This window comes from Dipodomys spectabilis, unplaced genomic scaffold (assembly GCF_019054845.1).
Source record: "Dipodomys spectabilis isolate Male_0828 unplaced genomic scaffold, ASM1905484v1 ptg000015l, whole genome shotgun sequence".
NCBI lineage: Eukaryota > Metazoa > Chordata > Mammalia > Rodentia > Heteromyidae > Dipodomys > Dipodomys spectabilis.
This window is the reverse complement of record NW_024870692.1, coordinates 12,928,393-12,955,607: the sequence shown is the minus strand read 5'-3', so window position 1 is coordinate 12,955,607 and position 27,215 is coordinate 12,928,393. Positions and strand designations below refer to the sequence as shown.

Genomic DNA, 27,215 nt, shown 5'->3' with positions numbered 1-27,215 from the left:
TTATCAGTAGTTACAGACTGGGCATATGTGAAATGTGCCATTTTTAGTAATAAATAGATTTTTATACAGTGTCTCCCTTTAATAATCAATCAAAAACACATATACTGAATATTTTAAACAAAATTAACAATGTCTATTAATTTGAGTAAGTGACTTATTTGCTCTCCTTTGTTTTGTTTAATATACTACAAAAGACCAAATAAGCCTAATTTTAATATTCTCATCCATTTGCTTAAAAGAACATGTTAAGCATTCTTTTGGGAAATAAAGGAAGAGATTAGAAAGTATGGCCACATATGTTTGGAAAATGCTGTTTAGGTACATTCCCTGACTGCAGAATCTCTCAGAGCCTTTAATAGGGTAATGTACATTTTAGAGAGAGCATGATATCTCATCCTTACTTATTTTATCCTAATATCCTTTAGGTAGTTTACAGGTTTGTCCTTGAGGAATACAAATTGACACTTATTGGAAAATTCTATGCTGCAGAGTATTTAGAAAAATGCTGTATTAACACAATAGAGTTCTATACAAATATTCATTTTCCCATAGATGCAACATATTAAGGAGCTTGTGATGGATGAAGACAATGAAGGGTGTACCCCTCTCCATTACGCATGCAGACAGGGGGTCCCTGTCTCTGTAAATAACCTACTTGGTTTCAACGTGTCTATTCACTCAAAAAGCAAAGATAAGAAATCACCCTTGCATTTTGCAGCCAGGTAAAAGCCAGTCTTCATGATCTATGAGTATGTCCTTCTCTGGTGTAATACTGACTTTGAAAATACATAAACATACTATCTTTCAAGTTATGGGCGAATCAATACCTGTCAGAGGCTCCTGCAAGACATAAGTGACACAAGGCTCTTGAATGAAGGGGATCTCCACGGGATGACTCCTCTCCACCTGGCCGCCAAGAATGGGCATGATAAAGTTGTTCAACTTCTACTGAAAAAAGGAGCATTGTTTCTCAGGTGAGGACATGTGGAGCTTCAGTATTAGGTTGCCTTTTTCTATATTTTAATTATGTTATCTTAATTTATATCTCACTAAACATTTCTGTCCATCGTATTCTTAAAACATATGTGAGTTTTCAATTGTTAAAAGGCAATATCACTATGTGTCAGTGGCTCATGCCTGTAATCCTAGCTACTCAGTTGGCTGAAATATGAGGATTGTTGTTCAAAACCAGCTTGAACAGGAAAGTCAGCAAGAAATCTCCAATTAACCACCAAAAGCTGAAAGTAGAGCTGTGGCTCAAGAGGTAGAGCTCTAGCCTTGAGCAAAAAAGCTTAGGGGCAGGGCTCAGACCCTGAGATCAAGCTCCAGGGCTACCCCCACCACCCCCAATGATGTTATTACTAACACTAACTATTAACCATAAAAACTAATGCTACTATTGTGGAGCATTGTTGGCACAATATTTAATGAAACAATACAACAAAATTGAAAATAGCATTCAATAGCACATAGCACCTTTATATGACACAAACATATGGTCATTTCCTTCATCTTCAAACATTTGGTAATGTGTTTATGTGCTCTATATTTTAACCTCCTGACTAAAATATTTGTTTGGATTATGTTATTGATAGATAATTATATGCTAAATATCAAAGTGTTGCCCACTTTGTCATTCGACCCACATACCATGAACAGAGTGGTTGCCATCCCACATTTCATCTGTATATTTTTTTTGTGAAAATACCATACAGAGGGGTTACAATTACATGGGCAAGGTAATGAGTACATTTCTTATCGAGCATTGTTGCCTCTGTATACTGTTTTCTGTATACTGTGAGCACAGATCCTTTCTCAACTCTCTTGACAGTGACCACAATGGCTGGACGGCTTTGCATCATGCTTCCATGGGTGGGTACACTCAGACCATGAAGGTCATTCTGGATACCAATTTGAAGTGCACAGATCGGCTAGATGAAGAGGGGGTAGGTGCTCTATTTTTCTTGCCAAACTCAAAATCGGATTCCAAAATTGCCAGGAAGCCTTCATCTTAGCTGTCTGCTCTCTTCCTGTCCTATTCTACCTCCAGCTTTTGTTGTGGTAAGGTATGAACAACAGGGAAACAGAAATGGGAGAACACTAAGTGGCCACCCTTCCATGGTCACACAGGCCCTTCCAGGCCCATTAGACTTGAAGATAAAGCTTTCACCATGCTCTGGTGAACCTAGAAGAATGAAGAGAGCAGGACTGAGTATTTACGAAATTGGGTTGTTTTGAAGTCCATTGATTGGAAAGACTGACTGTCTTTTGTGGTGCCCTTCCTCTTTGAAGAGTGTTGAAATATACATTGTTCATGAAATGACAGACATAGGAAGTCGCTCTTGTCTGTTTTTAAAATGTCTTCTCACTGCAAGACAGAGAAGTGGCAACCTTACGACAATCTAATTTGTTTTTACTAGCTTATAAACCCCAAGTTGGGAAAGCACAGCTCTTAGAGATGAGCAATCTCCTTGGAATATTCTCCTCTATATTCACAGCATCCTTAGCTGAATGCCTGCCCTGTTTCCTTGTGGAATCACCGCCCTATAAACACACACACACACACACACACACACACACACTATATTGGGATGATAAACATTATTTCAAAGCATGATGATTCTGAATAAATCTTAAATTGATGCATTTGAGTATTGAATAGTTAAGTCTGTGAATCATTTCTTTAGAGCAATTCCACAATGCTATAAGACAATGATTTTCCATTGTCCCAATTTTTCTTCTTTTTATTGTTATTGTAAAGGTGATATACAGTGAGGTTGCAGATAAGTAATATAAGTCAGATGATGAGTAATTTCTTTTTAAACAGTATCACCTCTTCCCTTGTTTTCTCCCAATTTTTTCACTCCTGTTCCTCCTGCCCCACAATTCATGTAGTTCATTTTCAATGTCATGTCTAGTATCACTGCTGCATTTTTCACCCTCTCCCAACCATTTCTGTGCTCCCCCTGACCTTACCCCAAACAGAGAAACTTACATACAAGGCAAAGGTTCCACAAATAAAAACCAGTGACAAAGAAGAAAAGAAAAAAAGAAGCAGCAAAATAATATAAAACTTCTTGTTTTTATTTTGTGGAGTTCATTTCAATAAAATTATTGTATAGGATCATATTCCCATAGCTATTGAACCTTTGTGATCCTCTCCTAAGAATATCCTCCGCTGGTCTCACTATGAGAATGTCTAGAGTCCTGTATAATTTATCATGCCCAAGTGTAATTTTTTGTCTTTTACCATACAGTGTGTTCACTTATAGATTTATAGGGCACTTTCTAGTTGCAACAAATGAGGGAAACCAAGCAACCTGTGTTTCTTTGGATCTTGCTTACTTCATGTGTTCTTTTTCCCATTTCCTTATGAAAGATACAATGTCATTCTTTCTGATGGAAGCATAGAATTCCATTGTGTACATATGCCAAATTTTCGTCCCAATTTTTTTTTAATCTCCCGTTTTCTCTAAAAGAACACTGCGCTCCACTTCGCGGCGCGGGAGGGGCATGCCAAAGCTGTGGCGCTCCTTCTAAACCACGACGCAGACATCGTGATGAATAAACAGCAGGCTTCCTTCTTGCACATCGCACTTCATAACAAGAGGAAAGAGGTGGTCCTCACCACCATCAGGAGCAAGAGGTACCTGTCTCCCTGTCCACTGCACTCAGAGTTCCCTGAGTGATTCACAGCCAGAGAGGAAATAGAAAGGAAGAAAGAAAGTGGGAGGGGCTTCAGCATTAATTAGCATATTAAAATGTCAGCTGTATACATTATTGAAAAACACTGATTAGCATCAATTAGCTGTGCCTGAAGACCTCATGTTAGCATTCCCATTAGTACATACAGTGCATCTTGACCTGAGTCACCCTTTCCATCATTCTCCCTAGTGGAAGACAACAAACACATTCATCTTTACTCTAGTAGCTACAAAAAGAAACCGAAGTTTTCAACTATTTTTCAGAAAAGAAGGATAAAGAATGGCATGTGTCTTACATATTTGCTTTTATAGGTGGGATGAATGTCTGAAGGTTTTTACTCATCATTCTCCAAGCAACAGATGTCCAATCATGGAAATGGTAGAATACCTCCCAGAGTGCATGAAAGTAAGTGCCTATGTATTCATTATTGAAATGAGTAATGAGTTATTGCATTAATCATTAACTTCTAATAGTAAATTTTATCTAGAACATTGGGTTTTTACAGGCTACATTGGAAGCTAGTGAACAAGTACTTGATTCCTTCAATTAGGAGTCCTATTAGTGAGAGCCTATAGTAAATACGTTTGTTCTCTAAACAGTCTATGTTTGGGGCAGAGACTGCAAAGTGCTGTTTGTTAGTAGAATAAAGGCGCCAGCTCTCTAGATATATTTTGTTTGACATGTATATTTTTGTTTCAAATTTCATTAGTGTCTAATATTTTACAGCTCAGGTATTTTCCTGAAGGGCCCAGATAATCTTGCTTTCCATAAAAATCAGATCTGATACCTGGACTCTCTTCTCACAAATCAAGAACTGTTGTTCTGAGCATCAGCTGCTCCTTGGCCTGACTTTTGTCTTCACACTGTGTATAGAGGTGTAACTATGAAAGATTTGTACAGGAAAAGCAATTTCACACAAGTCCTGTTGGGCACTGGAGTTGAACAAAAGAGGAGAGGTGGAATGCACTACCTTTGGGCTATATGGGACCTTTTGTCTATTCTGGTTCTAAAAGGGAATCCTGGCCAGGCAGTATTATTGGTCAGAGTCATTTATTTGGGTCACTGGATGTGTAGTAAGGCAAATACCTTAGATAGGAGCTCCATAGAAATACCTGTCTCTACATAGCCAAGGAGTCATTCTAATGCTCTATAAACATTCTTTCCTGTGCTAAGCATCTATAGAATATTCATTTGCCATTTCAGCATCAATCCCCCAGTGGTCTTTCTACTCCCAGGTAGACATGTATTCTCTATTAATCCACAAGTAAGAAACAAAAGTAAAACCTCTATTCCAGACTGAGAATTATGGAAGACTAGACCAAAACTATAGCTGACCTCAGTACAGGGGGAAAACATCTGAATTAGGGCAATAAATGGTCATTGTCTGAGCAAAGGAATCTTAATCATCTACAAATTCTCTAGAAATCCTGACAGACATGATATCTTAGGGCAAACCAATGGAATATTTCTAGCCAGACATTTAGTAAAAGCAACTCATTCTTAAGCACATAGACTTGCTTGATACCATCTGATATTTCTGAAGCATGCAGAGATATTTATGTTACTTTGTGTTTTATACTTTATGCATAAATCATATGGATTATAATTTATCTTTGAGGTACAAGAAGCAAAGGAATCCAAGGGCCATAACTTTTGTGGTGTTTAGAAATGGGACATTTCAGACAATCTGCTGCCTTGATAGCTCAGCTGTGTTTTCTCTCCCAAAGATTCTTTTAGATTTCTGCATGATTCCTTCCACAGAGGACAAGTCCTGCCGAGACTACCATGTAAGTTTATTTCATCGTTATAATTGGAAATTTATTTTACTGCAATTCTTTGAGCAATACCAAAAATATTGCTACTACAAGTTTTACAACCTATTATAATAATCAGTTTGGTTTCACTTATCATAATATTTTCGTGCCTACTTGGGAAGAAATGTTTTCTTTACATTCTAGGTTTCCACAGATAATGTGTTTCTAACAATATCACTTAGTGTTATATATCATCTTTATATTTCCTTGGTTCATATTTCCTGGAGAGTGAAAGTCTAAAATTCTTCAAAACCCTATAGATGGGGTTGACCAGATGCTCCAGAAACTCAATGATTCACTTATGGGACCAAACAAGTACATCATCTCCATCCTATGCCGAGGACAAACTGGCCAGCAGTTTGTCATTGTTGGTTATTTTGGCTTTTGATTCCCAACCAGATTTGAGGTTACTAAAATTATTATGTAGATGGGATCCAGGCCACATGAGAATTCTTCTTTTTCCATGACTACAAGTTATAAAGCAATGAAAGAATAGCTTTCTAGAATATTTCTTATATCCCATATATGACCATTTAATTCCCCTTTCTCTACTTAAAATGATTCATCTTTGTCTAAATCAGTTAATTCTTAGCAGAATTGTAGCCTAGCGTATTTGATCTTTCAAGAAGTTTTTCAATAGAAACTGGCCATTCCTAATAACCCTTATAAAAATGTATCATCCACACTGTTTAAAGTCTTCTTTATCTCTGTTCCTGGATTAGCTGCCATGTATAAGAAGTTTTGTGGGATGGGGCTGTGTTTGAGTGATAAAGCACTTGACTTTCATGCACAAGGCCCTGTTTTTTTTTTTTTTTCCTTGCACAAAAAGAAAAGTCAAAACAAAAGAAAGAAGACAAGGTAATGATTAGAGTTTTATAATAGGCTAACAATTTAAATTTGTGTCCTTCACAGATTGAGTATAATTTCAAGTATCTTCAGTGTCCACTAGCATTTACAAAGAAAATAACACCTACACAGGAAATCGTATATGAACCTCTTTCAATCCTCAATGTAAGTGCAGAGGTGTCCTTACCTACCTAGTTTGTACCTGGGTTCTAAAGTGTCTTGATAAAACAGTCCATTCTTGATGAAAATGAAAGGGACCTGGAGAGAATACTAATTTTGTAGCACAATGTTTATGTTTACCATGTCAGCCTCTTTATTTTTTAGTAAACAAGTCAGGACTTTGCTACAGATTCATTTTTTCTGAGTAACAGGGATTCTGCCTATTTCTATGCAAAACTTTCCCTGATAACATGATACTGCAGCTGCTGTGTTTCTATAGCACTGCCTAGTGTCTATCTGTAATAATGTAGCTTCTTCAGTGCTAGACCAAGCTTTTCTGATCCACTTTGTCCTCAGGGGGCCTCTCCTGGTGCTTGTTCTTGCTAGTGCTTAGAAATGGTTCCTATTGAAAGACAGAACATTGCATGTACATACCATGCTTCTGTTTTTGTAGGAGGAGACAGGGAATTCAGAATTGTCTCCCAAGGCCATTTCACTGTGCCAGGAGAGATGTAGCAATTAAATGCCAGGAAATCTGTCATTGATTTGGTTCTTTTTATTTACATCTTCAACCCCTGGTACAGGAATCACTTAACTAGATCCTGCATTACTCAATTGGGTGGCAGTGTGTGCATTGTTATTAAGCAGTTTCTGTGTAGGAAAGATAACCCCCAGAGGTTCCTATTCTGTCATCTTGCTAGTGTCAATTCCTATATGTATTTCTGGAATAATTAAGATGTAATTTTAAAATAAATATTTGGATTTTCTAATAATACTCATGAAAACATGATCCACATATTATTTTAACTACTATTTATATGCACTCTATTATTTAAAGTCCTCATTGAAAGATAAGGAAAGAATGGACATGTGTTCCTTGTTAACCTCTTGTGATTGTCCATGCCTGTAGAAATTTGGTGTAAAGTTTGAAAGTTGATCTCATCTCAACACTAAGGAGAGACTGAATTACATAACTGCACCTATATAAAATGACTCTCTGTAGCTTATGGTTTATATTTTAAAAGTCTTGATGTAGTTATTACTTTTCTGAAATCCATAAAATTAATAAATACTATGTTTATAATAGCAAACTAAAGTTATAAATCCAGAAAAAATGCTCAATTTCTGAGTCTGATTGTATGTCTGTTGCTTTTCTTTCACTTCTAGGTCATGGTTCAACATAACCGCATTGAGCTTCTCAATCACCCTGTGTGTAAAGAATATCTACTGATGAAATGGTGGGTACTAAAGAGTATTTCTTCTCTAAATAAGTTCCCTATTAAGTCCATGAAAAAGTAAGAAAATGTGCTTTGTTGGTATTTCAGTGTTTTATATTTTGAAAAGAGATATGTATCAAAAGCAAAATTCTGCCACTGTTTATCTTTTTTTTGTTTGGGGAATGTCATACTACCATATATTAACTATCATATTTCTTTGGATATATGTCCAAGTATGGTATCAATGGATCATAATATAGTTCTAATTTTATTTTTTTACAAAACTTCAAAACTATTTTCCACAGTGGTCAACCTAATTTACATTTCCATCAACTGTGTGTGAGTAAGAGTCCTTTTCCCCACATCCTGGCCAGCATTTGTTGCTCATATTTCTGAGGATGGTGATTCTGACTGGAGTAAGATGAAATCTCAATGTCATTTTAATTTGCGGTTTTATAGCCAGAGATATGGAGTATTTTTCTGTATTTTTTGGCCATTTGTATCTCTTCTTTGGAAAATTGTCTGTTCAGTTCATTTGACCACATATTAATTGAATGTTCATTCTCTGGGAGATTTTTTTTTTTGTTTTGCTCCCTGCAAATTTTTTCTGGTTATTAAACCTTATTAGATATGTAGCTAGTCAAGATTTTCTCCAATTTTATAGACTCTCTTTAACCTAGTTAACATTCCCTTTGTTATGGAGACGCTTTTAAGTTTGATAAAATGGAATTTTATTTTAATTCTTTTTCTTATTTGTTGAATTATTGGTGTTCTATATAGGATGTTATTGCTTAATACTGGATCTTTCATAACTGAGCTATGTGGATTTCTGTGTGTTCTGCTCTGTACCATTGGTCTACATGCCTGTTGTAATATCTGAGGGGTGACTGGGAATTGCTCTTCTAGGTATGAGAAATCCTCTATGAACAGTGAAATAGAAGGTGTACTTTAAGGATATGGATAAAGATGTATTGTATGCACAAACTGACATGTTGAATCAAAACTCCTTTGTACAACTATTTAAGGATGTTGATAATACTAAAAAGAATACTTTGGTTAAAGTTTGTTACTCTACTACTTGTTGACACTACAGTATGTTAATGAAGTAAGTCAGGCCCAGAGAGACAAAGGCTGCACTTTCCTCCTCAATTGCAAAAGCTACGTTTAGCTTATAAACTTGTAAGTAGATATGTTGGGTGGTATGCAAATGTATACAGATGTATTAATTGAAATGCAGTCGATTCAAGGGAGAACTCAAATAGTGGAATGCCTTAAAAAGGCAAAGGCAAAGTTCAACAAAATAAACACAGGAAATGGGTACTTTAAAAGGGAACCAAGTAGGGAGGGGTAAATGAAAGAAGAGTCAGAGAAAAGCAGAATGCAGTCATGAAATCAATGTGTGTCCTATAAAAATAAGAAACATAAGGAAAGGGGTAGGTTGGGAAGCATGACTGAAAATGTTGAAAGGGATGACATTGATCAAGAAGTATTATATATATATAAACTGCTTTGTTAAATTATAACTCTTGTACAACTTAAAGATAATTTTGTAAGTTAGAAAACATTTTGGTTCAGTGAATGTAGATAATGGAAAGAGATTATAGTCACTTTTTCTACAGGTGTCTTTAAATGTGTTTGTGATTTGCTTCTATAGGTGTGCCTATGGATTTAGAGCCCACATGATGAACCTAGGATCTTACTGTCTCGGTCTCATACCTATGACCCTTCTTGTGGTCCATATAAAGCCAGGAATGGCTTTCAATTCCACTGGAATCTTCAATGAATCTAGTGATCATTTGGAAATATTGGACACTACGGTATTTTCTAACTTCACCTTTTTAAAATAAGGGAGTATAAAAATTGAATTTTTTCCTATGGGCACTATGGCCAAAATAAATCTGAAATATCAAGAAGCTATTTTATAGTAGCCTATAAAATTCGTTTACATATTAATTTCTTCTTAAATCTTTTGTGAAAGAAGTGAAAATATAAGTAAATGGGTCAATAAATGAGTTTGAACTAATTTAAAAGAAATATGTGATCTGCTGGTAGCTCATTCCCACAGCTATTTAGGATGCTGAGATCTGAGGATCCCAATTTGAAGCCAGACCAGCAGGAAAATAGGAAACTCTTATCTCCTACTATCCAGCACAAGGATGGAAATGGAGGTATGGCTTAAGTGGTAGAAAAACAACCTTGGGTGAAAAAGCTAAGCAATAGTCATGAGCCTTGAGCTCATGACTAAGTACCAGCACTAAAGAAAAAAAGAAAAGAATGAAGAAAGGAAGGAAGGAACAAAGAAAGAGAAAGAAGGAAGAAAAATGTGTAAGATGTTAGCTTCAATGTTAATATGTAAAACTTCACAGATTTATGTTTTAGGAACAAAAGAAACAAGGAAGAAGGATGCAAGGGCATATTCAGTGGAAATGCATTTTCTGCTTGGGGAGAATAAAAGCTATAGAACTAGATATTGGTGATAGTGGTAGAACACTGTGAATATGCTAATACCACAGAATTGCATATTTTAGAATGCAAACCTGCATGTAAAATGTAAACTTTAATATCATGTGCACTTTATTACAATTAAGAATTACATCATTCAGATTTATATTCCTTTCAAGATCAATTGGAAAGAAGTTAAAAAATATATTATCTCTGCTCAAAGAGGAGTATTGGCATGGCAATAATTTTCTCTTTAATTCAAACATTGGCAATCCATAGGAATGAAGCGAAAGACAAACATTATATTTAATAGTATGAAACTATGAAGTAGTCATTGTTTCTTTTTTTGTACTTCTTTTCTTTTTTTGGGGGTCCGGTCGTGGAGCCTGAACTCTGGGCCTGGGCGCTGTCCCTCAGCTCTTCAGCTCAAGGCTAACGCTCTACCACTTGAGCCACACCGCCACTTCTGGCTTTTTTCTTTTTGTTTATGTGGTGCTGAGGAATTGAACCCAGGGTTTCATGCATGCAAGGCAAGCGCTCTACCACTGAGCCACCTTCCCAGCCCTGTACTTCTTATTTTCTTATAACCACCTGTCTTCTACTTTTCTGTTTCAGAATTCATATCCAATAAAAGTCTGTATGATTTTGGTTTTCTTATCAAGTATATTTGGATATTGCAAAGAAGTGATTCAAATTTTGCAGCAGGTATGCAATGCATTTTGTTTCTCTCAAGTTGCAAATATTTTAATCTGTAGAACATAAAATAATTGGCAAATAATGATTTGAAAATAATATTCTGCCATAATAAAATCATATTGCTTTTCTGGAAATAACAAGATGAAACTTTTCAAATGTAGAAATTACATGATACTAAGTAAGACTGATGCTTGTTTCATGTTTCTGAAAAGAATATTCTACTTTTGCTGGTCTAGGTGGCTGTGTTAGGCTACAAGCAATCATTATGAATGACTATATGATTGTTCTTTTACAGAACTTATTGAGATATTTTTCTGACACAATAGAAAGTTTTATAATTTAAATGTCAATATTTATTTAAATAAGCACATCTGTCTCAAGATTCCTTTAGGTTCTGTCTTTGATTTCTTTCTTATTGAAAACGTTTTTAAATAAAAAAATAGAAGCCATAATACAATTTGAGAACTTAAGAAAAAAAATATAAAACAGGGGTTATTATGTAACCTAGGCTGGCTGAAACTTTATCCCCACTTTGGTCTTTCAAGTCCTGGCATTATATTATGAGCTTCCATGCCTGGCATGGAAACTTTATAGCAGTATTTTCTTTATTCTCTTATTTTATTTTTATTTTTTAGAGTTTGGACTTAGGGCTTCATGTTGCTAAGCAGACGTTTTAATGCTGAGCCAAGTAACTAGCCCTTTTTGATCCAGTTATGTTTTTAGATAGAGCTTATTTTTGTCCCCTTCCTCCCATCCTGGGACTGTTCTAGACAGTAGTATTATTTATGGGTATGATAGATGTATGCCATCACAGCCCAGCTTTTCTGTTGAGATGGGTTTTGCAAACTTTTTTATTGTCAAGATGATGTACAGAGGAGTTACAGTTACACGAGTAAGGTAGTGAGTATGTTTCTTGTCACACTTGTTACCCCTTCCCTCATTTTTCTCCTGCTTTACCTCCCCCGATTCCCCACCAAGTCATACGGATCATTTCCAACATATTGAATTGTGAATATCGCTGTTACATTGGTTCCCCCATGTGCTTTGTCTCACCATTCTGTTGTTCCCCTTCACTTCCCTAATTCAGATAAACGTAAATACAATACCAGGGTACCACATCAAATACAGTGACAACAGGGAATATACCATAGGGGGAAGAACATACAAAAGAAACAAAAAACCCCACATAGTACATTAAAAACAACAATAAAGAAAAACCTCTTATGTCCATATCTTGGATTCATTTCACTTAGCATCATCTTATATGGTCATATGTACATAGCTATTGAGCTATTCTGCTCATCTGCTAAGATTATCCTAGATGTATACCAATTATTGCAAATAAGGGAAACCATGGGACCTATCTTTTTTTAGGTCTAACTTTACTTCACTTACTATGACTTTTTTCCCCAAGTCTTTCCATTTCCTTACAAATTGGGCAGTGTTATTCTTTCTTATGGAAGCATAGAATTCCATTTGTGTGTGTGTGTGTGTGTGTTTGTGTTTGTGTTTGTGTGTGTGTGTGTGTGTGTGTGTGTGTGTGTGTGTGTATCACATTTTCTTGATCCATTCATCTACTGAGGGGCATCTGGGTTGGTTCCATGTCTTAGCTATGGTGAATAGTGCTGTGATAAACATATTTGTACTGGTAGCTTTAGTATGGCCTTGTTTGTGGTCATTTGGGTAAATGCCAAAAGTGGGATTGCTGGGTCATAAAATACCTAAGAATTAACCAAAGAAGTGGAGGACCTCTATGAGGAAAACTTTTTTAAAAAACCTGAAAAGGGAAATTAAAGCAGGATGATTGGGAGGATTAACATCGTGATAAATGGCAAATTAATGCAATACCCATCAATATTCCAACCCCATTCTTTAATAAAATAGAAGAAGCAATCCCAAAATTCACATGGAACGATGAAAGACCCTGCATAGCAAAATCAATCCTTGCCAGAAAGGTAAGGATTGGAAGAATATCAAGACCAAACTTCAAACTCTATTACAAAGCCATAGCAGTCAAAACAGCTTGGTACTTTGACTTTAACAGACCTGAAGACCAATGAAATAGAACTGAAGGCCCAGAAATGAACCCAGAGACCTATAGCCACCTAATCTTCAATAAGGGAGCCAAAAACCTAGGATAGAAGAAAGACAACTTCTTCAATAAATAGTACTGGCAAAATTGGTTAAACACCTGTAGAAAACTAAAGTGAGATCCTTATATCCCCCTGCACCAGAATCAACTCCAAATGGACCAAAGACCTCAAAGTAAAAGGATATACCCTGAAAACATTACAGGAAGGAATAGGAGAAAATCAGAGCTCTTTGGCACAGGCTGAAACTTTCTTAATAAAGACCCAGAAACACAACAAATCACAGAAAGATTGGACAAATGGGAAACTGCAGAGCTTTTGCATGGCAAAGGACATAGCTAGCATAATCAATAGAAAGCCCGTGGATTGGGAGAAGATCTTCACTAGCCATACAACAGACAAGGGTCTCATATCTAAAATATACTTAGAACTCAAGAAATTAAATCCCCCCCAAATAAATCCTCAAAGAAACAACTGCCCTATTAGTAAGTGGGTTAAAGACTTAAAGAGAAACTTCTCTGAAGAGGAAATAAGAATGGCCAATAGACACATGAAGAAATGCTCTGGCCATAAAATAAATGAAAATCAAAACAACATTGCGATTCCACCTCACCCCTCACCCCATTCACAATTATCAAGACATCTAAAAACAACAGATGCTGGAAGGGATGTGGCCAAAGGGAATCCTACTGCATTGTTGGTGGGAGTGTAAATTTGTTCAACCACTCTGGAAAATAGTATGGAGTTCCTCAAAATACTAAACATATAGCTCCCCTATGACTCTTGCAAATTTTTTTTGCCCAGGCTGATTTAGAACTGTGATCTTCATGACCTTACCCTCCTGTGTGGCTCAGATGACAGTTGTGCACAACCATGCCTAGCTCAGATGAGATGGGATCTCACAAACTCTTTGCCTTGAACCATAATCCTTCTGATCTTTGCCTGCTGAAGAACTAGGATTACAGGCATGAGCCATGGAACCCAGTCTGTATGTTAAGAGGGTGAACTAAATTCAGATCAGATCCAAGAATTAAATAAATTGTCCACATGCCTTTGCTGTTTAAAATTCTCTTAATAGGGAGGTTTTAAATCTCAGGTTCATATGCATTTTCTGTGATTATTTTTGCAAGTTGTACCAAAATTGCAACATCTAATTTTCCATGAAAAATTTTTATGACATTATATAAGCACATGGATATGTGCATGGCAGCAGTTTGATGATAATAATACTTTGCATTTACTTACTAATATACAAGATTTTTTCAGTATATTGTCACAATTCTGAGAATTAGACTGCATTGTTCAATGGTTTAGAGCACATTATTTAGTCTCCCATACCATTTTTTATTTTCCTAAGTAAAAATTCAAATCATAGTTTTAATTGATCTATGATTATATACAATTACTTAGATTTGCACTCCACATTTGCTTAGTGATATTTAAGTGCTCTACGAGATGAGACTATACTAATATCTGAAAGATGAAATTTTTAAGAATAAAATCCTGCTTTGTTTTCCTCTCTGATTTAGTCACAGCACAAGGCCCAAATTTTATTCAAAGAAGATTTTGTTCATTTCTATGCTGAATGATCCATATATGTGTCTTTAGATAAACAGAGAGATCTCACAAACATTAAACCAACTTGTACTACTTTCAAATGGTATAGGCCCTACAGGGAAATCTCACAAATGTGTTAAGATTTTCTTAGGCATTGAAGTTCCATTGCACTGGGTCAACTGATGATTTGGTCAGTACACATCCATACCCTAGAGGCTCATAAATCAACTGAGGGTGGCAGGTGAGGACTCCCTGGTCCTAGCCATCATGAAACCATTCATAAGAAACCTCTCTGTGTGGTAACGCTTTACTCATTTCAATCCCAGAAAAGGAATTACTTTTTGGACTACAACAATGCCTTGGAATGGATCATCTACACAACAAGCATCATATTTGTGCTGCCCTTGTTCGTGAACATACCAGGCCACGTGCAATGGCAATGTGGAGCAATTGCCATATTCTTCTACTGGATGAACTTCTTATTGTATCTTCAAAGGTAAAAACCAGCTTGAATGATTTTGGTATCCTCTAAGGAACTTTAATATCAAAGGAAAAACTATTAGAACTGACAAGAATCTTTAACTAGATCAGTCTTTTGTCAGCTTGTTTAAAATGGTGAAGATCATTTCATATCCTTCTAAGTCAAAGTGAAGATGTATGGATTTCAAAAAGCAGGACAGGGTCTCCCAACCTGGGTATTATTGAAATTTGGGTCCATTTTGATTCATTTTGTGTGTATATTGGGGAAAGGGGTGTCTTGTGTATTATAAAATGCCCAACATTTCTGGCTTCTACCCACTAGAAGAAGTAACACAGACCTCATCCCAGATGTTACAGACAAAAACATACGTAGACATTGTCCCATGTCTCCTCAGATCCAGGTCAAGAACCTCTCATCCAGTCAAATCTAGATTTAAAGTGGCATAAAAGACAGTGACATCAGGCTGGGAATGTGGCTTAGAGACAGTGCTTGCCTACCATGCATGAGGCCCTGGGTTCAATTTCTTGGTACCACATAAATGAAAAATAAAATAAAAAAGACAGTGACATGATGCCTGGTACTGGTGGCTCACACATGTAATCCAAGCTACCCAGGAGGCTGAGATCTGAGGATCATGGTTCAATGCCAGCCCAGGGAAGAAAAGTCCTTGAGACTCTGATCTCCAATAAACTACTAGAAAACCAGAACTGGCGCTGTGGCTCAAGAGGTAGAAGGCTCGCCTTGAGCTGAAGAGAGCCAGAGTTCAAGCCCCATGACTGACCAAAAAAAAAAAAAAAAAAAAAAGACAGTGACATGATAAAAGTGTCACTACTCTTGCTTCACCTGATATTATTTGATAAGCATTTACTCTGCATTGAAACACTCAAAATGAGGTGACAAGCTTCATGGTTGATAAAAGTGATATGAAAGTTAGAGGGAAAAGGAGCCCTAAGATTCTAACTCAAATGGAAGTAAAAGGTTCATAGTTGCTGACATTACACAAAACATTAGTGCAGCCTTTACATGAAGGAGAAGTAGCTATTACAATTCACTGAGTATAAAAGAAAAAATGAAAATTCTGAGTTGAATAACCTGTAGAAGACCTCAGCTAGGAAACTGAGTAATAGAAACATAAGCAAAGTCTTGTTAACTCTAGGAATCTCACTTTTTCTGCGGTTTTACCCATTGCTGTCATGAGCCCAGTGATAACTCGAGGCAACCCCAGGTCACCAAAGAGGACATAGTGTGGTGAGATGGGTAGTGGCCTACAAGCCAAGAGGACTCAAGCTGGGCTCAGGCACGGTCGCTCCCTTTGCTTGGTTACTATTGATGTCTGTGGTTATTTGCTATCTCTGAAACTCAGCTAACTTCCTTTTACAGTTTATTTCTCAGCATACAGTTGCATTCACTTTTCAGTTCATACAGAATATTTTCATCCACTTCTAAAGCGGAGTGTGATGTTGGATTCATATATAAATTGGGTGGTGGTGATTTTAAAATCTGATTCTTTTAAGAAGTTATCTTTGGCTGGGCGCCGGTGGCTCGTGCCGGTAATCCTAGTTACTCAGGAGGCTGAGATCTGAGTGATCAAGGTTCAAAGCCAACCTGGGCAGGAAAGTCCATGAGACTCTCATCTCCAACTAAGCATCAGAAAACCAGAAATGGCTCTGTGGTTCAAGTAGTGGAGCTCTAGCCTTTATCTGAAGAGCACAGGGACAGCTCCCAAGCCCAGAGTTCAAGCTCCACACCTACTAAAGGAAAAAAAAAAAAGAAGTTATTTTTGGCAAGAGAAGAGTATGCTAGGACAAGCTAGTGACCAGATGGGGCATCCATTGTTCACCTAAACATTTGACCATGTAGGAACTGGGGAGGGGTGGATGGAAGAATGGAAGAAGCCAGCATGGCCTGTGTGCTCTGAAATCGGAGCCTTGGAACACCTGAGCTTGTCTCATCAGATGCTACTTAATGCGTCCCATGGTTGCTCTCTTATTCCTTTCTTACCAATTTAGTATTTTCTTTGACAGTAGAAACCTGTAGGCTTTTTTCCTTCCCCAATTTTGGTAAAAGAAACATCTAGTAGTCAAGTGGTATAAGGATGAGAGATAAACACCAAACCAAAGGAGAAAAAAAATCAGTTTGATGAATGGATTAAAAAAATCAGGCTTGATTATTGCTGAATTCACATGTCTTTTTTTTTTTTTTACTTTTTACAGGTTTGAAAATTGTGGAATATTTATTGTTATGTTGGAGGTAATTTTTAAAACCTTGTTGCGATCAACAGGAGTCTTTATCTTCCTTCTTTTGGCATTTGGACTCAGCTTTTATGTTCTCCTCAACTTACAGGTGTGGCAGTTTTACACATGCAGTTGATGTCATTATTGTGAATGTTAGAAATGTATGTTTGTAATTAAATCTCAAAGGTCTACTTTTTTTTCTGATAGTTTAGGAATGGTTTCTATTGAAGAAAAAGTAGCTTTACTAAACTTTTTCCGTTGTTAGAAAAGATGATCTGTGTGCACAGATTTTCTGATAACTTTGGTAGAGTATAGAAATATTGCTCAGGACTACATTTCTAGGGATATATGCTTATAACTTTTTAAAAGTGTTTGTGATATATTTTTTGTCAATTGGTCTCTACAAAAGACCTTTCAATTGTCTTCATTTTGTGTTTAATTTTTACCTTACTTTATTTTTTCAGGATGCCTTCAGCTCGCCATTGCTGTCCTTGATTCAGACTTTCAGCATGATGCTAGGTGATATTAATTATCGAGATGCCTTCCTAGAACCATTTTTGAGAAAGGAATTAGCATATCCAGTTCTGTCCTTTGCACAACTTATTGCCTTCACAATGTTTGTCCCAATTGTCCTCATGAATTTACTCGTAAGTAATTTGCCCTTATATAATCCATCAGTCATTTGAATAATTTAATTATGATGATTATTCTTTGTATTTTTAATGGCCTTCTACTGTGGGAGGATAGGTGTTTTAGCTGTGTGTTATTAAGATAAAATACCTGTGGTGAGTAAGTTACAAAGAATAAATGTCTGTTGAGTTGCTACTTTCAGAAGTTCAAAGATCTGCTATCTGCTTTGGTGAGGGCAGCAGATGGTGGGTATATCATGGTGGGAGCACATGTGGGATGAAAGCAATCCTCTCACAAACCAGAGCAGAGAGGAAGAGAGTGGGTGGAATCCCACAACCCTTTTCAATTACCAAGGACCTCTCAAAAGATTCTACTACCTCTTAAAGGTCCATGGCACATCCCTATACTGCCACCCTGGGGATGATGCTGTTACATATGGTCCTCTGGGAGACACTCAATACCCAAGCCATAACAATGGAGAAACAGTTACAATAAATCCACTCATGTAACATATATCTAGTGTATGGGGTATACCAAACACATCCAGAGGCTGGGGTGTTTAAAGAATACAAATATACATTCACTGGACAAATATTTCCAAGAATCTACTAAATGCTAGGCACAATTGTAGCTTCTGGGAAACAGCAATGAACAAAACTAAATACTAAAGCCTCATCTGTACATGCTCAAAAGCTCCTCAGGAAGTTAGATATATGCACACAGACACATGTGGAGCAAGTGGAATGAGTGCCAGGAGGAGCAAGACAGTAAAGGGGAACCCCAGGTTGCTCTGGGGTGGAGGAAGGCTTGGCAATTTGGCAGATCTTAATAGAAAGCATTGTGTTACTGTGTTTCTCTCAGAGGGCATCTTCTTATTCAGATACCAACTCTAGCTAAAGACAAACTTTCTCTGGCCATCACTCTATATCAGAGTATGTGCTGGTGGACCGTGTTTCCAAAACAGAAACACATGTGCATACTCCTGAGTGTTTCAGTTCTCTCCTGTGCTTCAACTCCTTAGTTTTATTTTTATTACTTAGAAAAAATAAAGGATGGCACTAGGGAAACCAGAGATGGATGACACAAAGCCCAGATTTTTCTCTTCCAATGTTTTAGGTTTGGGGAGATAATTATTCAGAGGACAAATGGGCTGTGTAGTAGTCCACATTTGCATGTACATATCAAATACCCACTGAGCATCTCTATCTGTGTTTCAATCCCCAAATTTTCCCCTGGGTCATCTAATTCAGATCAGTGGAAGGTATTTCTTGGTCCCTTCTCTTTAATTTCCCAGATTCTCTCCATCACAATTTCCCTTTTACATCTAACACACTGACATACCCTTAGGGTACTTCATCTAAATTGCAGCAATGGTCTGGGGAGTCTGCTACATCAGTTCTCTATGCAATCCCCTTCTTTTCCTTTATTGTAGAGATGACTCAGAAGATTCTGGGCTTTTATTAAAAATTATTTGTTGTGAGGTTTTCTGTAACTCTTTCAATATTCTTAATCCATCCTAAACCCATTAGCATTTCACACAAAGGTCTCTAGGATCTTGATTTTACTCACTTCGTACCAACTGTTCCTGAGATGGTGTCACTTTCCTTTCCTGCCACTTGAATTCTGCAGGCTCTTTCTTGGTCTATAAAAACCTCCCACCATACTTTAAGTCTTTCTGAGCGTTCAGAACTCAGCTCAAGCACCATCCCTAATGGGAAGATTTATTAAGTAAGGTGCCTATTAAGTGCCTATTAGTCATTGTACCCTTATTATTTTAGTCTGAATTGGGGCTGCCATTTGTGTTACTACTTTTGAAAACACAAATCAGAAAAGAATTATAATAACGTGTATGTCCCAGGACTTTGTGAAGATCGAATGAGCTAAAACAAAGCACATTAAACAATCATGATTAGCATCCAATGAACCTTAAATACCAAGGAATTGTTAATAATTGATCTTTTGTGTAAGCTCAGAGTCCAGCAAGCATCATAAATGTGTGAAGCAGCAATTGTGAGATGACTGGTTTTGATAGGAGTTTTGGAACTGTAGATTAAACAATAAAAATCTATAGTCCTGCCAAATAAAATGGATTTACTAAGCACATATGTTTCTTAGTGCTAGCTTGAAATCCCTAACATATAATTTTCCAGTGTTCATTCATTCACCATGTTTTCTGTCCAGTTTTAAGTACTGGGCATACAGTGGTAGCCTGCACAGACAAGCATTTCTTTCTTGGAGATTCTTGAACTTTGAGCTCCCTAAGAGCAACTAGAGCTTTCAGGTACAGCATGTAAGAGACAATCTTAGGAAAGACAAGGACTATGTGTCTAAATAGAGGGAAGAGTGAGTGAATTGTACTAATTTACTCAGGTAGAGTAAATCTGAGCTAACAGTTCCACTTCAGCTGATTCTATCTAGTTCTCTCTCTCTCTCTCTTCCTGTGTGTGTGTCTGTGTGTGTGTCTGTGTGTGTGTGTGTTTTCTCTGGTCCTGGGGTTTGAACTCAGGTCCTGGGCACTATCATTGAGGTTTCTTTTGTTGTTGTTGTTGTTGCTGTTTGTTTTTTTTTTTTTGCTTAAGACTACATTTTAGGACTTGAGCCACACCCTTACTTCCAGATTTTTTGATAGATAATTGGAGATAAAAGTCAACAGACTCTCTTGCCTGAGTGGCTTTAAATCCCAATCGATGGATCAATCAGTCCTCAGATCTCAGCCTCCTGAGTAGCTAGGATTACAGATGTGATCCATCAATGCACCACCATGCCTGGCTACTTGTGTATTTTTAGAGGTTTCCAACTGAAGTCCCACCCACAAAGAGTAATTTATCCTGCTGAACATATGTAAGATAAACACTCATTTATTCCCTTGGCTTAATGTTTTAAACACTTTTATGTTGTGAAGTCAGTTGTCTCTATCCTAAGTGCTGAGCTCCTGGGGTTTCCAACTGTGTTGCATGAATATATCCCAATCTTCTTTGATATCACTTTGTGTCCCTGTCCTTTCCAAAATAATCTAATTTTTATCCTAAGATAAACTGCAGATTCAACTGAATATCTGAAGATTTCAGGGTAACAGTTAACATTATTGGACCACTAATGTGGCCATCACGCAGCAATGGCTAAAAAGACAATGTGCTTCTCTACAAGATGCAGTCTCAAAGCTTTATTGAGCCCCTATTAGGAGCTCACAGGCTCCTGCTTGTTTTAGCCAGAAAGATGTTGCTGTGGTTTACAGCACAATTTATATGTGGACATTACTCACCAAGGTGACCATATTAGAACATGGGATGTATGGTCGATGAGAAAAACCATGGTGAAGAGCCATCATGAGTAGGATTTGTGCCTGTATTAAAGGAAAAAGTCTTCTGGTGCTTGTCAGACCTGTTCTGCCCTCTACCACGTGAGAATGCATAGAAAATCATGAAGAAAGGGCCCAAACCCAAATGTTGATAGCTTCGTGCAAGACTTTTCAGCTCTTAAAATTGTGAAGAGTAAATGTATGTTGATTATAAATTAGTTGGCTTAAAGTATATTAACATTGAAGAAGCCTGAATAGATTAAGACAAAACTTAGGTACATGTGGAGGTGAGTCATGCTAAAGTTTTGTGTCCTCCTTCAGATTGGTTTGGCAGTCGGTGATATCGCTGAGGTCCAGAAGCATGCATCACTAAAGAGGATTGCTATGCAGGTGAGCATTATATTTACTTAAAGCTGACTTAAATTAGTACAATCATAATTACTTGCATATAAGAATAGCTTGTTTTCTGGAAACATAATGATTTAACAGAGGTATTTTCTCAATAGTGAAAAGTGCTCTCTTGTGTCTGGTTGTATGCTTGCTGGTATTCTTGCTATAATCAAATATCCAGCTGGGCACCAGTGGCTCACACCTATAATCCTAGCTACTTGGGAGGCTGAGATCTAAGTATCACGGTTCAAAGCCAGTCTGGACAGGAAAGTCTGTGAGACTCTCATCTCCGATAAACTACTAGAAAACTGGAAGTGGAGCTATGGCTCAAGCGGTAGAACGCTAGCCTTGAGCTGAAGAGCTGAGGGACAGTGCCCAGGCCCAGAGTTCAAGCCCTACAACTGGAAAAAAATTCCAAAATGGTGCAAAGTATCTAACAACACTCTCTACAGGGTAATGATGAAATTGCTTGAACCTCTTTTTTATGGCCAGCTACGTAACTAGCTGCTGGACACCAGTGTGAATTATTTTGTATCTGGTTTTGAGACAGAATCTCACTATATATCCCAAGCTGACCTTAAACTTCCAATCTTCCTGCTTCAGCGTTGTGCGTGGTAGGATTCCAGGTGTGTACTGCTATGCCCAGATGATGTGAATTATTATGTCTTTAGCCCAGATGTTCAAAGTGGCTCCTGATATTTTTCTTGACATTACTGGGGACCCTCACAGCATATTTTACATTGAAGTTTTAACTGTATTCAAGGCATTCCTCTCATTTTTCTAATAACATGACAGTTCTTTGACTATTGAATCTTGTGAGATAGTTTCTAGGCATTCATCATAACTGTAGTCATTTCTATGTTCTTGCATTGTCTTTAAATTTCAAATTTGAATGGAGGTATCTGATGCTTTAAGAATATTGGATAACCCAGGTGATTGTGGCCCATGCCTGTAGTCCTGCCTACTTGGGAAGCCGATAACAGGAGATAGTATTTTGAGGCCAATTCAGATAGAAAATATAATAAATCTCTTATAAACCCATAGCTGGACACAGTGGTACAAACCTGTCTTCCTAGTTTTGTAGGAGACTAAAATAGGGAAGATCACAGTTCTAAGTTAGGCCCTGGCAGGAAAGTCAGTGAGACTCTTATCTGAATGGAAGAAGCTGGGTACTATATTCCCAGCTGCAACATGAAACCCAAAATAGGTGGATTGTGGTACAGGCATGTTCCTGGGAAAGAAACAAGACCCTATGTCAAAAATAACTACTGCACTGTGTTCCCTGAAAGCCAGCAGCATAGAGCCTGGGGACCCATGCCACTTGATCCTGTTTTGAATCAAGAACAGGGACAGAGTCTGTACATAGAGTTTGAAAGTTCTATGAGCCTATAATAGAAGCAGAATCAGAAGTCAGTCAGCAGAGCATTTCATACAGAGCCATTTTGTCCTCTCTCAAATTCATCTCAAACAAAAGGAGAGACAGTTAGGTTTCTGAGACAGTGCCCATTATAGGAACTGGTGATGACTCATGGACAGATGTCATAACTTGAGAGGTTTGCCATTGGTTGCTTTTTAACACTAATATGTTCATTATCCGGATGAACGCTGGCAGATGTAGTCACTCATAAATTTTTTTTTTTTTGGTCCGGTCATGGGGCCTGAACCCTGGGCCTGGGCGCTGTCCCTCAGCTCTTCAGCTCAAGGCTACTGCTCTATCACTTGAGCCACAGTGCCACTTCCGGCTTTTTTCTTTATTTGCTTATGTGGTGCTGAGGAATCGAACTCAGGGCCTCAGGCATGCAAGGCAAGCGCTCTACCACTGAGCCACCTTCCCAGCCTCCTCACTCATAAATATTTTTAAGCCCATGGCTAATTAAGAAAAAAATTGATAGATCACACTTAACCCTTCAGTGTGGAAATCTTACCTGTGTGGGCAGGTGAACATATCACCTTAGTTCTTGAGGAGCTGGATGCATCTTGGACATAGGGCTTGGAATGCCAAACTCTCAAAACCACATTTGACAGCTCATAGACAGATGATGAACAAGAGTAACTCACATGGTGTCTTGTATCTGATGGCTAACACTGGGCTTAAATAAATCATTTTCAAGACTTTAAGTAAATAATAACATGTGACAGGTAGGCATGGTAATGGATGTCTGTAATCTCAGCTACTCAGGTGAAAGGGCAAGATAATGTGGTTCCAGACCAACCTGGATAAAAGTGCAAAAGCCTATCTGAAAAATAAATTAAGGCCAAAAGAACTGTGGATGTGAGTCAAGTGGTAGAAAGTTTGCCTAAGCAAGAGCACAAACAGGAAGAGCTGAGTTCAAACTGTATTACTGCAAAAACTAAAAAGCAAACAAAACAAAACAAATAAAATGTGTCCCCTACATACACGTGTAGCAAGGGAAAGGGAGAGGGAATATTACTTTAAGGATCAAATGGAAAAATGAGTTCAGAAAAATACTATGGAAAATTAGAGGAAATATCTAATTGGTATAAAACAATTAGAAAATAGTTTTTAAAACTGAAACTAATATACAGTCCAATAAGGGTAGCAGCATTATAAAAATAATAGAGAATCTGTGCTCTGATGGCTCAAGCCTATAATACCAGGTATTCAGGGAGATGAGTTTTGAGGATTATGGTTGGTACCAAGCCCAGTGCTAGAGACTCCATCTCCAATTATCCTGGGAAAAAACAAAACCAGAGGTTAAGATTATGTGGTAGAGCACCGGCTGTAAGCAAGCAGGCCAAGTGAGAGACCCTGAGTTCAAGCCCTGGTAGTGGCAAAAAAGTAGGAGAGAAGTGGGGCACCAGTGGCTCACACCTGTAATCTTAGCTCTCAGGAGGCTGAGTTCTGTAGATCGCAGTTCAAAGCCAGTGTGGGTAGGAGTCTGTGAGACTCTTATCTCTAATTTTATACTACATACAAACCAGAAGTAGAGATGTGGTTCAAAGTGGCAGAGCACTAGCCTTGAGCAAAAGCTCAGGGACAGTGCCCAGGCCCTGAGTTCGAACCCCACTACCAACAACAATAAAAAAAAACAAAAAGTAGGAAAGCCAGATATAATATTTTACTTCTTATTGGGGTAGGGACAGTGGGTGTTATAATTTAAGCCCTGTCATATGGGAAGTTGCTACATCTGATCATTTATTACTGTAAGTCACTTAAATACTCAGATATTGAAAGCATATGATTTTAAGTTAGAAAGCAAATGTCATTATATAGTAGCTATGGATTGACAAGACACTCTTAGTACCATTCTGATTTTTTTACTACCTTTAGTTTTTACTAATTCTTTAGTTTCTTCCTCCTTGCCTTCCTATCCTGGGTGTAATTCATATCATTATACTTTCATACTACTGTACTTTCCAGAATAGACGCTCCATCTTTATATTTCCAATGTTAGTCACAGTTCCTGAGCAATAAATATCTGCTGACTTAGAATGAGCTCTGTAACCACTTACACGTCCCCACTGCCTGCAGGTTGCATTGGAGGTCCTGATGACAGGTGGGGCCAGGTGAGGAAGCCAGGGGTAGAGAGGCCTGGCCTGCCCTGTTGCTCTGTGCAGAAATCAGGACACACATCTGTTTTCAATTTTTATCTACAGATGATTGTTTCTATACAGTGTAAGCTTTCTGTGTACAAATTAATGACTCTACTAATCAGTCGAAAATGCCCTGTAGGTAGAACTTCATACCAGCTTAGAGAAAAAGCTGCCAGAGTGGTTTTTACGGAAAGTAGATCACAAGTCCACCATTGTGTATCCCAACAGACCCAGACATGGGAAGATATTAGTAAGTACATTTACTAATACTTACTGTGGCTTATGAATATTTGTGCTATGGAACCTTGCTTGATAGCTCTATTTCAGCACATACCCAGGAAATATGTCCCTGAATTGAAATCAGTGTGAGTAACTATTATGTTTTATTCTACAGCGTCTATTTAATTATTTTTTTGGTACCCAAGAAACAAGACAAGAAATACCAAACACAGATGCGTGTTTAGAAATGGAAATATTGAAACAGAAATACCGGTATGTATTTTTCTTCTATCAGTATTTGCAAAATTTAAAACTCTTAAATAACAATGCATGATACACCATTATATTATCTATTGGCCTCTATCTCCTACATTAAATTGAGCTTTATCAACTAGTATAGCTAGGTTATGTGTTATCACCACACATTTTTAGACTCAAAAACTTGTCAGTATTAACCAATTAGTTTGCCTTCCAATGATTAAGTGAGCGAAATATCTAATTGTTAATTTCCTTAAGGCGGGAGCATTATTTTAAACCATATTCTTCATGAGTAGTGCAATTTTATATAGCAAAGTCCTGAATGAGGGTCTCTTGAGTAACTAGGCATAGTAAACCATTAGGGCTTCTGATTTTGTTTACCCAAATTTAAACCTTTTCCCACTATTTAGTGACCCTGTAAAAGGCATTTAACTTTTTTATCCAACAGTTTCTTATCTGTAACTAGGACCAATAACAATAACAACAACAAAATGTGACCACAAATTGTGTCAACTTTGGGAAAAATCATTTAAACTTATCTCCCTTTAAAGCTTTATGACTAGTGTGAGGGAATGATCTGGGCACAGTTAACTACATGGACCACTTGTAGTATCTATACCTTCCTACCTTAGCAGAACAAAAAAAAAAAAGAGTTGGAAATTCATTCACAAATTATGTATGTTCTTTCAGACTGAAGGACCTCAGTTCTCTCTTGGAAAAGCAGCATGAGCTCATCAAACTCATCATTCAAAAGATGGAGATAATCTCTGAAACAGAGGATGAAGATAATCACTGTTCTTTTCAAGACAGTTTCAAAAAGGAGCGCCTGGAACAAATGAATAGCAAGTGGAATTTTGTGTTGAGAGCAGTGAAGACAAAAACACACTCTCCTAAGCACTAGTCACCCTGATGATCTTCATTGGGGCTCCTAGAGGGCCAACCGTTGTATCTCATTTCCATAAAGAAAGAGCAAGGAAGAGGCAGAAATCTGGTTGATGTTATTATATAGGAAACCAGAAGTCCTGTTCTGTTTTAGAGCCAGCTGTGTCTTCATTCACATATTCTGCCAATCACTATGTATTTGGGATATCCTTGCTGATATTTCAAATCAGATCATAATGGAAAATTATCTCATTATTTGAATAGATAGAAAACAAATTAGCACTCACAAATGTCAACACTGAATTCCTGCTTGATAATAATTATATAACATCAGCTGCCCTAGATAATAGTCCAAATGTTAGATTCAGTTCTACTATATGGAAATCTTTTCTGTTTTAGAAGAATTTGAAGGCAACTTGTGTACTCATCTGTTCTTATTGTGATACACAGATCCATTCTTCTTGTTGTTCCCAGCACATGTCATATCACTTTGAACCATACAGTTGGAGTCCCATGGTATTCATGAATGTCATAATAAATAGCCTGCCTTTCCTCTGCACTTTTTGTTTGCTAGTGATCATAATAAATGTAATAAATGTATGGTGCCTTTTGCTGCACTTAGTTTTTATTTTGGTATTTGTAAGATTCTCTCCATCACATCTATACATTTTCTGTTGATGTGTAAAGTATGAATTAATTACATATCCCTTCATTTATCTATACAAAGTCTTTCTCTTGTGTT

General features: G+C 37.3%; 1 protein-coding gene across 2 annotated transcripts in view; it reads left to right on the top strand.

Annotated features, from left to right (window-relative positions):
• Trpa1 (transient receptor potential cation channel subfamily A member 1) overlaps nucleotides 1-26,492 on the top strand; it is a 50,536-nt gene extending 24,044 nt beyond the window's left edge. Inside the window, exons 11-27 of one of the 2 annotated variants that reach the window (XM_042666887.1) lie at nucleotides 553-722; nucleotides 810-974; nucleotides 1,832-1,946; nucleotides 3,480-3,646; nucleotides 4,017-4,110; nucleotides 5,433-5,492; nucleotides 6,432-6,530; nucleotides 7,692-7,762; nucleotides 9,396-9,558; nucleotides 10,799-10,888; nucleotides 14,853-15,022; nucleotides 17,221-17,350; nucleotides 17,706-17,888; nucleotides 21,491-21,559; nucleotides 25,254-25,364; nucleotides 25,509-25,606; nucleotides 26,282-26,492. In XM_042666887.1, the coding sequence (XP_042522821.1) occupies nucleotides 553-722; nucleotides 810-974; nucleotides 1,832-1,946; nucleotides 3,480-3,646; nucleotides 4,017-4,110; nucleotides 5,433-5,492; nucleotides 6,432-6,530; nucleotides 7,692-7,762; nucleotides 9,396-9,558; nucleotides 10,799-10,888; nucleotides 14,853-15,022; nucleotides 17,221-17,350; nucleotides 17,706-17,888; nucleotides 21,491-21,559; nucleotides 25,254-25,364; nucleotides 25,509-25,606; nucleotides 26,282-26,492 (2,166 nt within the window). The remainder of the gene's footprint in view (nucleotides 1-552; nucleotides 723-809; nucleotides 975-1,831; nucleotides 1,947-3,479; nucleotides 3,647-4,016; nucleotides 4,111-5,432; nucleotides 5,493-6,431; nucleotides 6,531-7,691; nucleotides 7,763-9,395; nucleotides 9,559-10,798; nucleotides 10,889-14,852; nucleotides 15,023-17,220; nucleotides 17,351-17,705; nucleotides 17,889-21,490; nucleotides 21,560-25,253; nucleotides 25,365-25,508; nucleotides 25,607-26,281) is intronic. The other variant, XM_042666889.1, reaches the window with a different exon arrangement.
• Nucleotides 26,493-27,215: the final 723 nt, after the last annotated feature.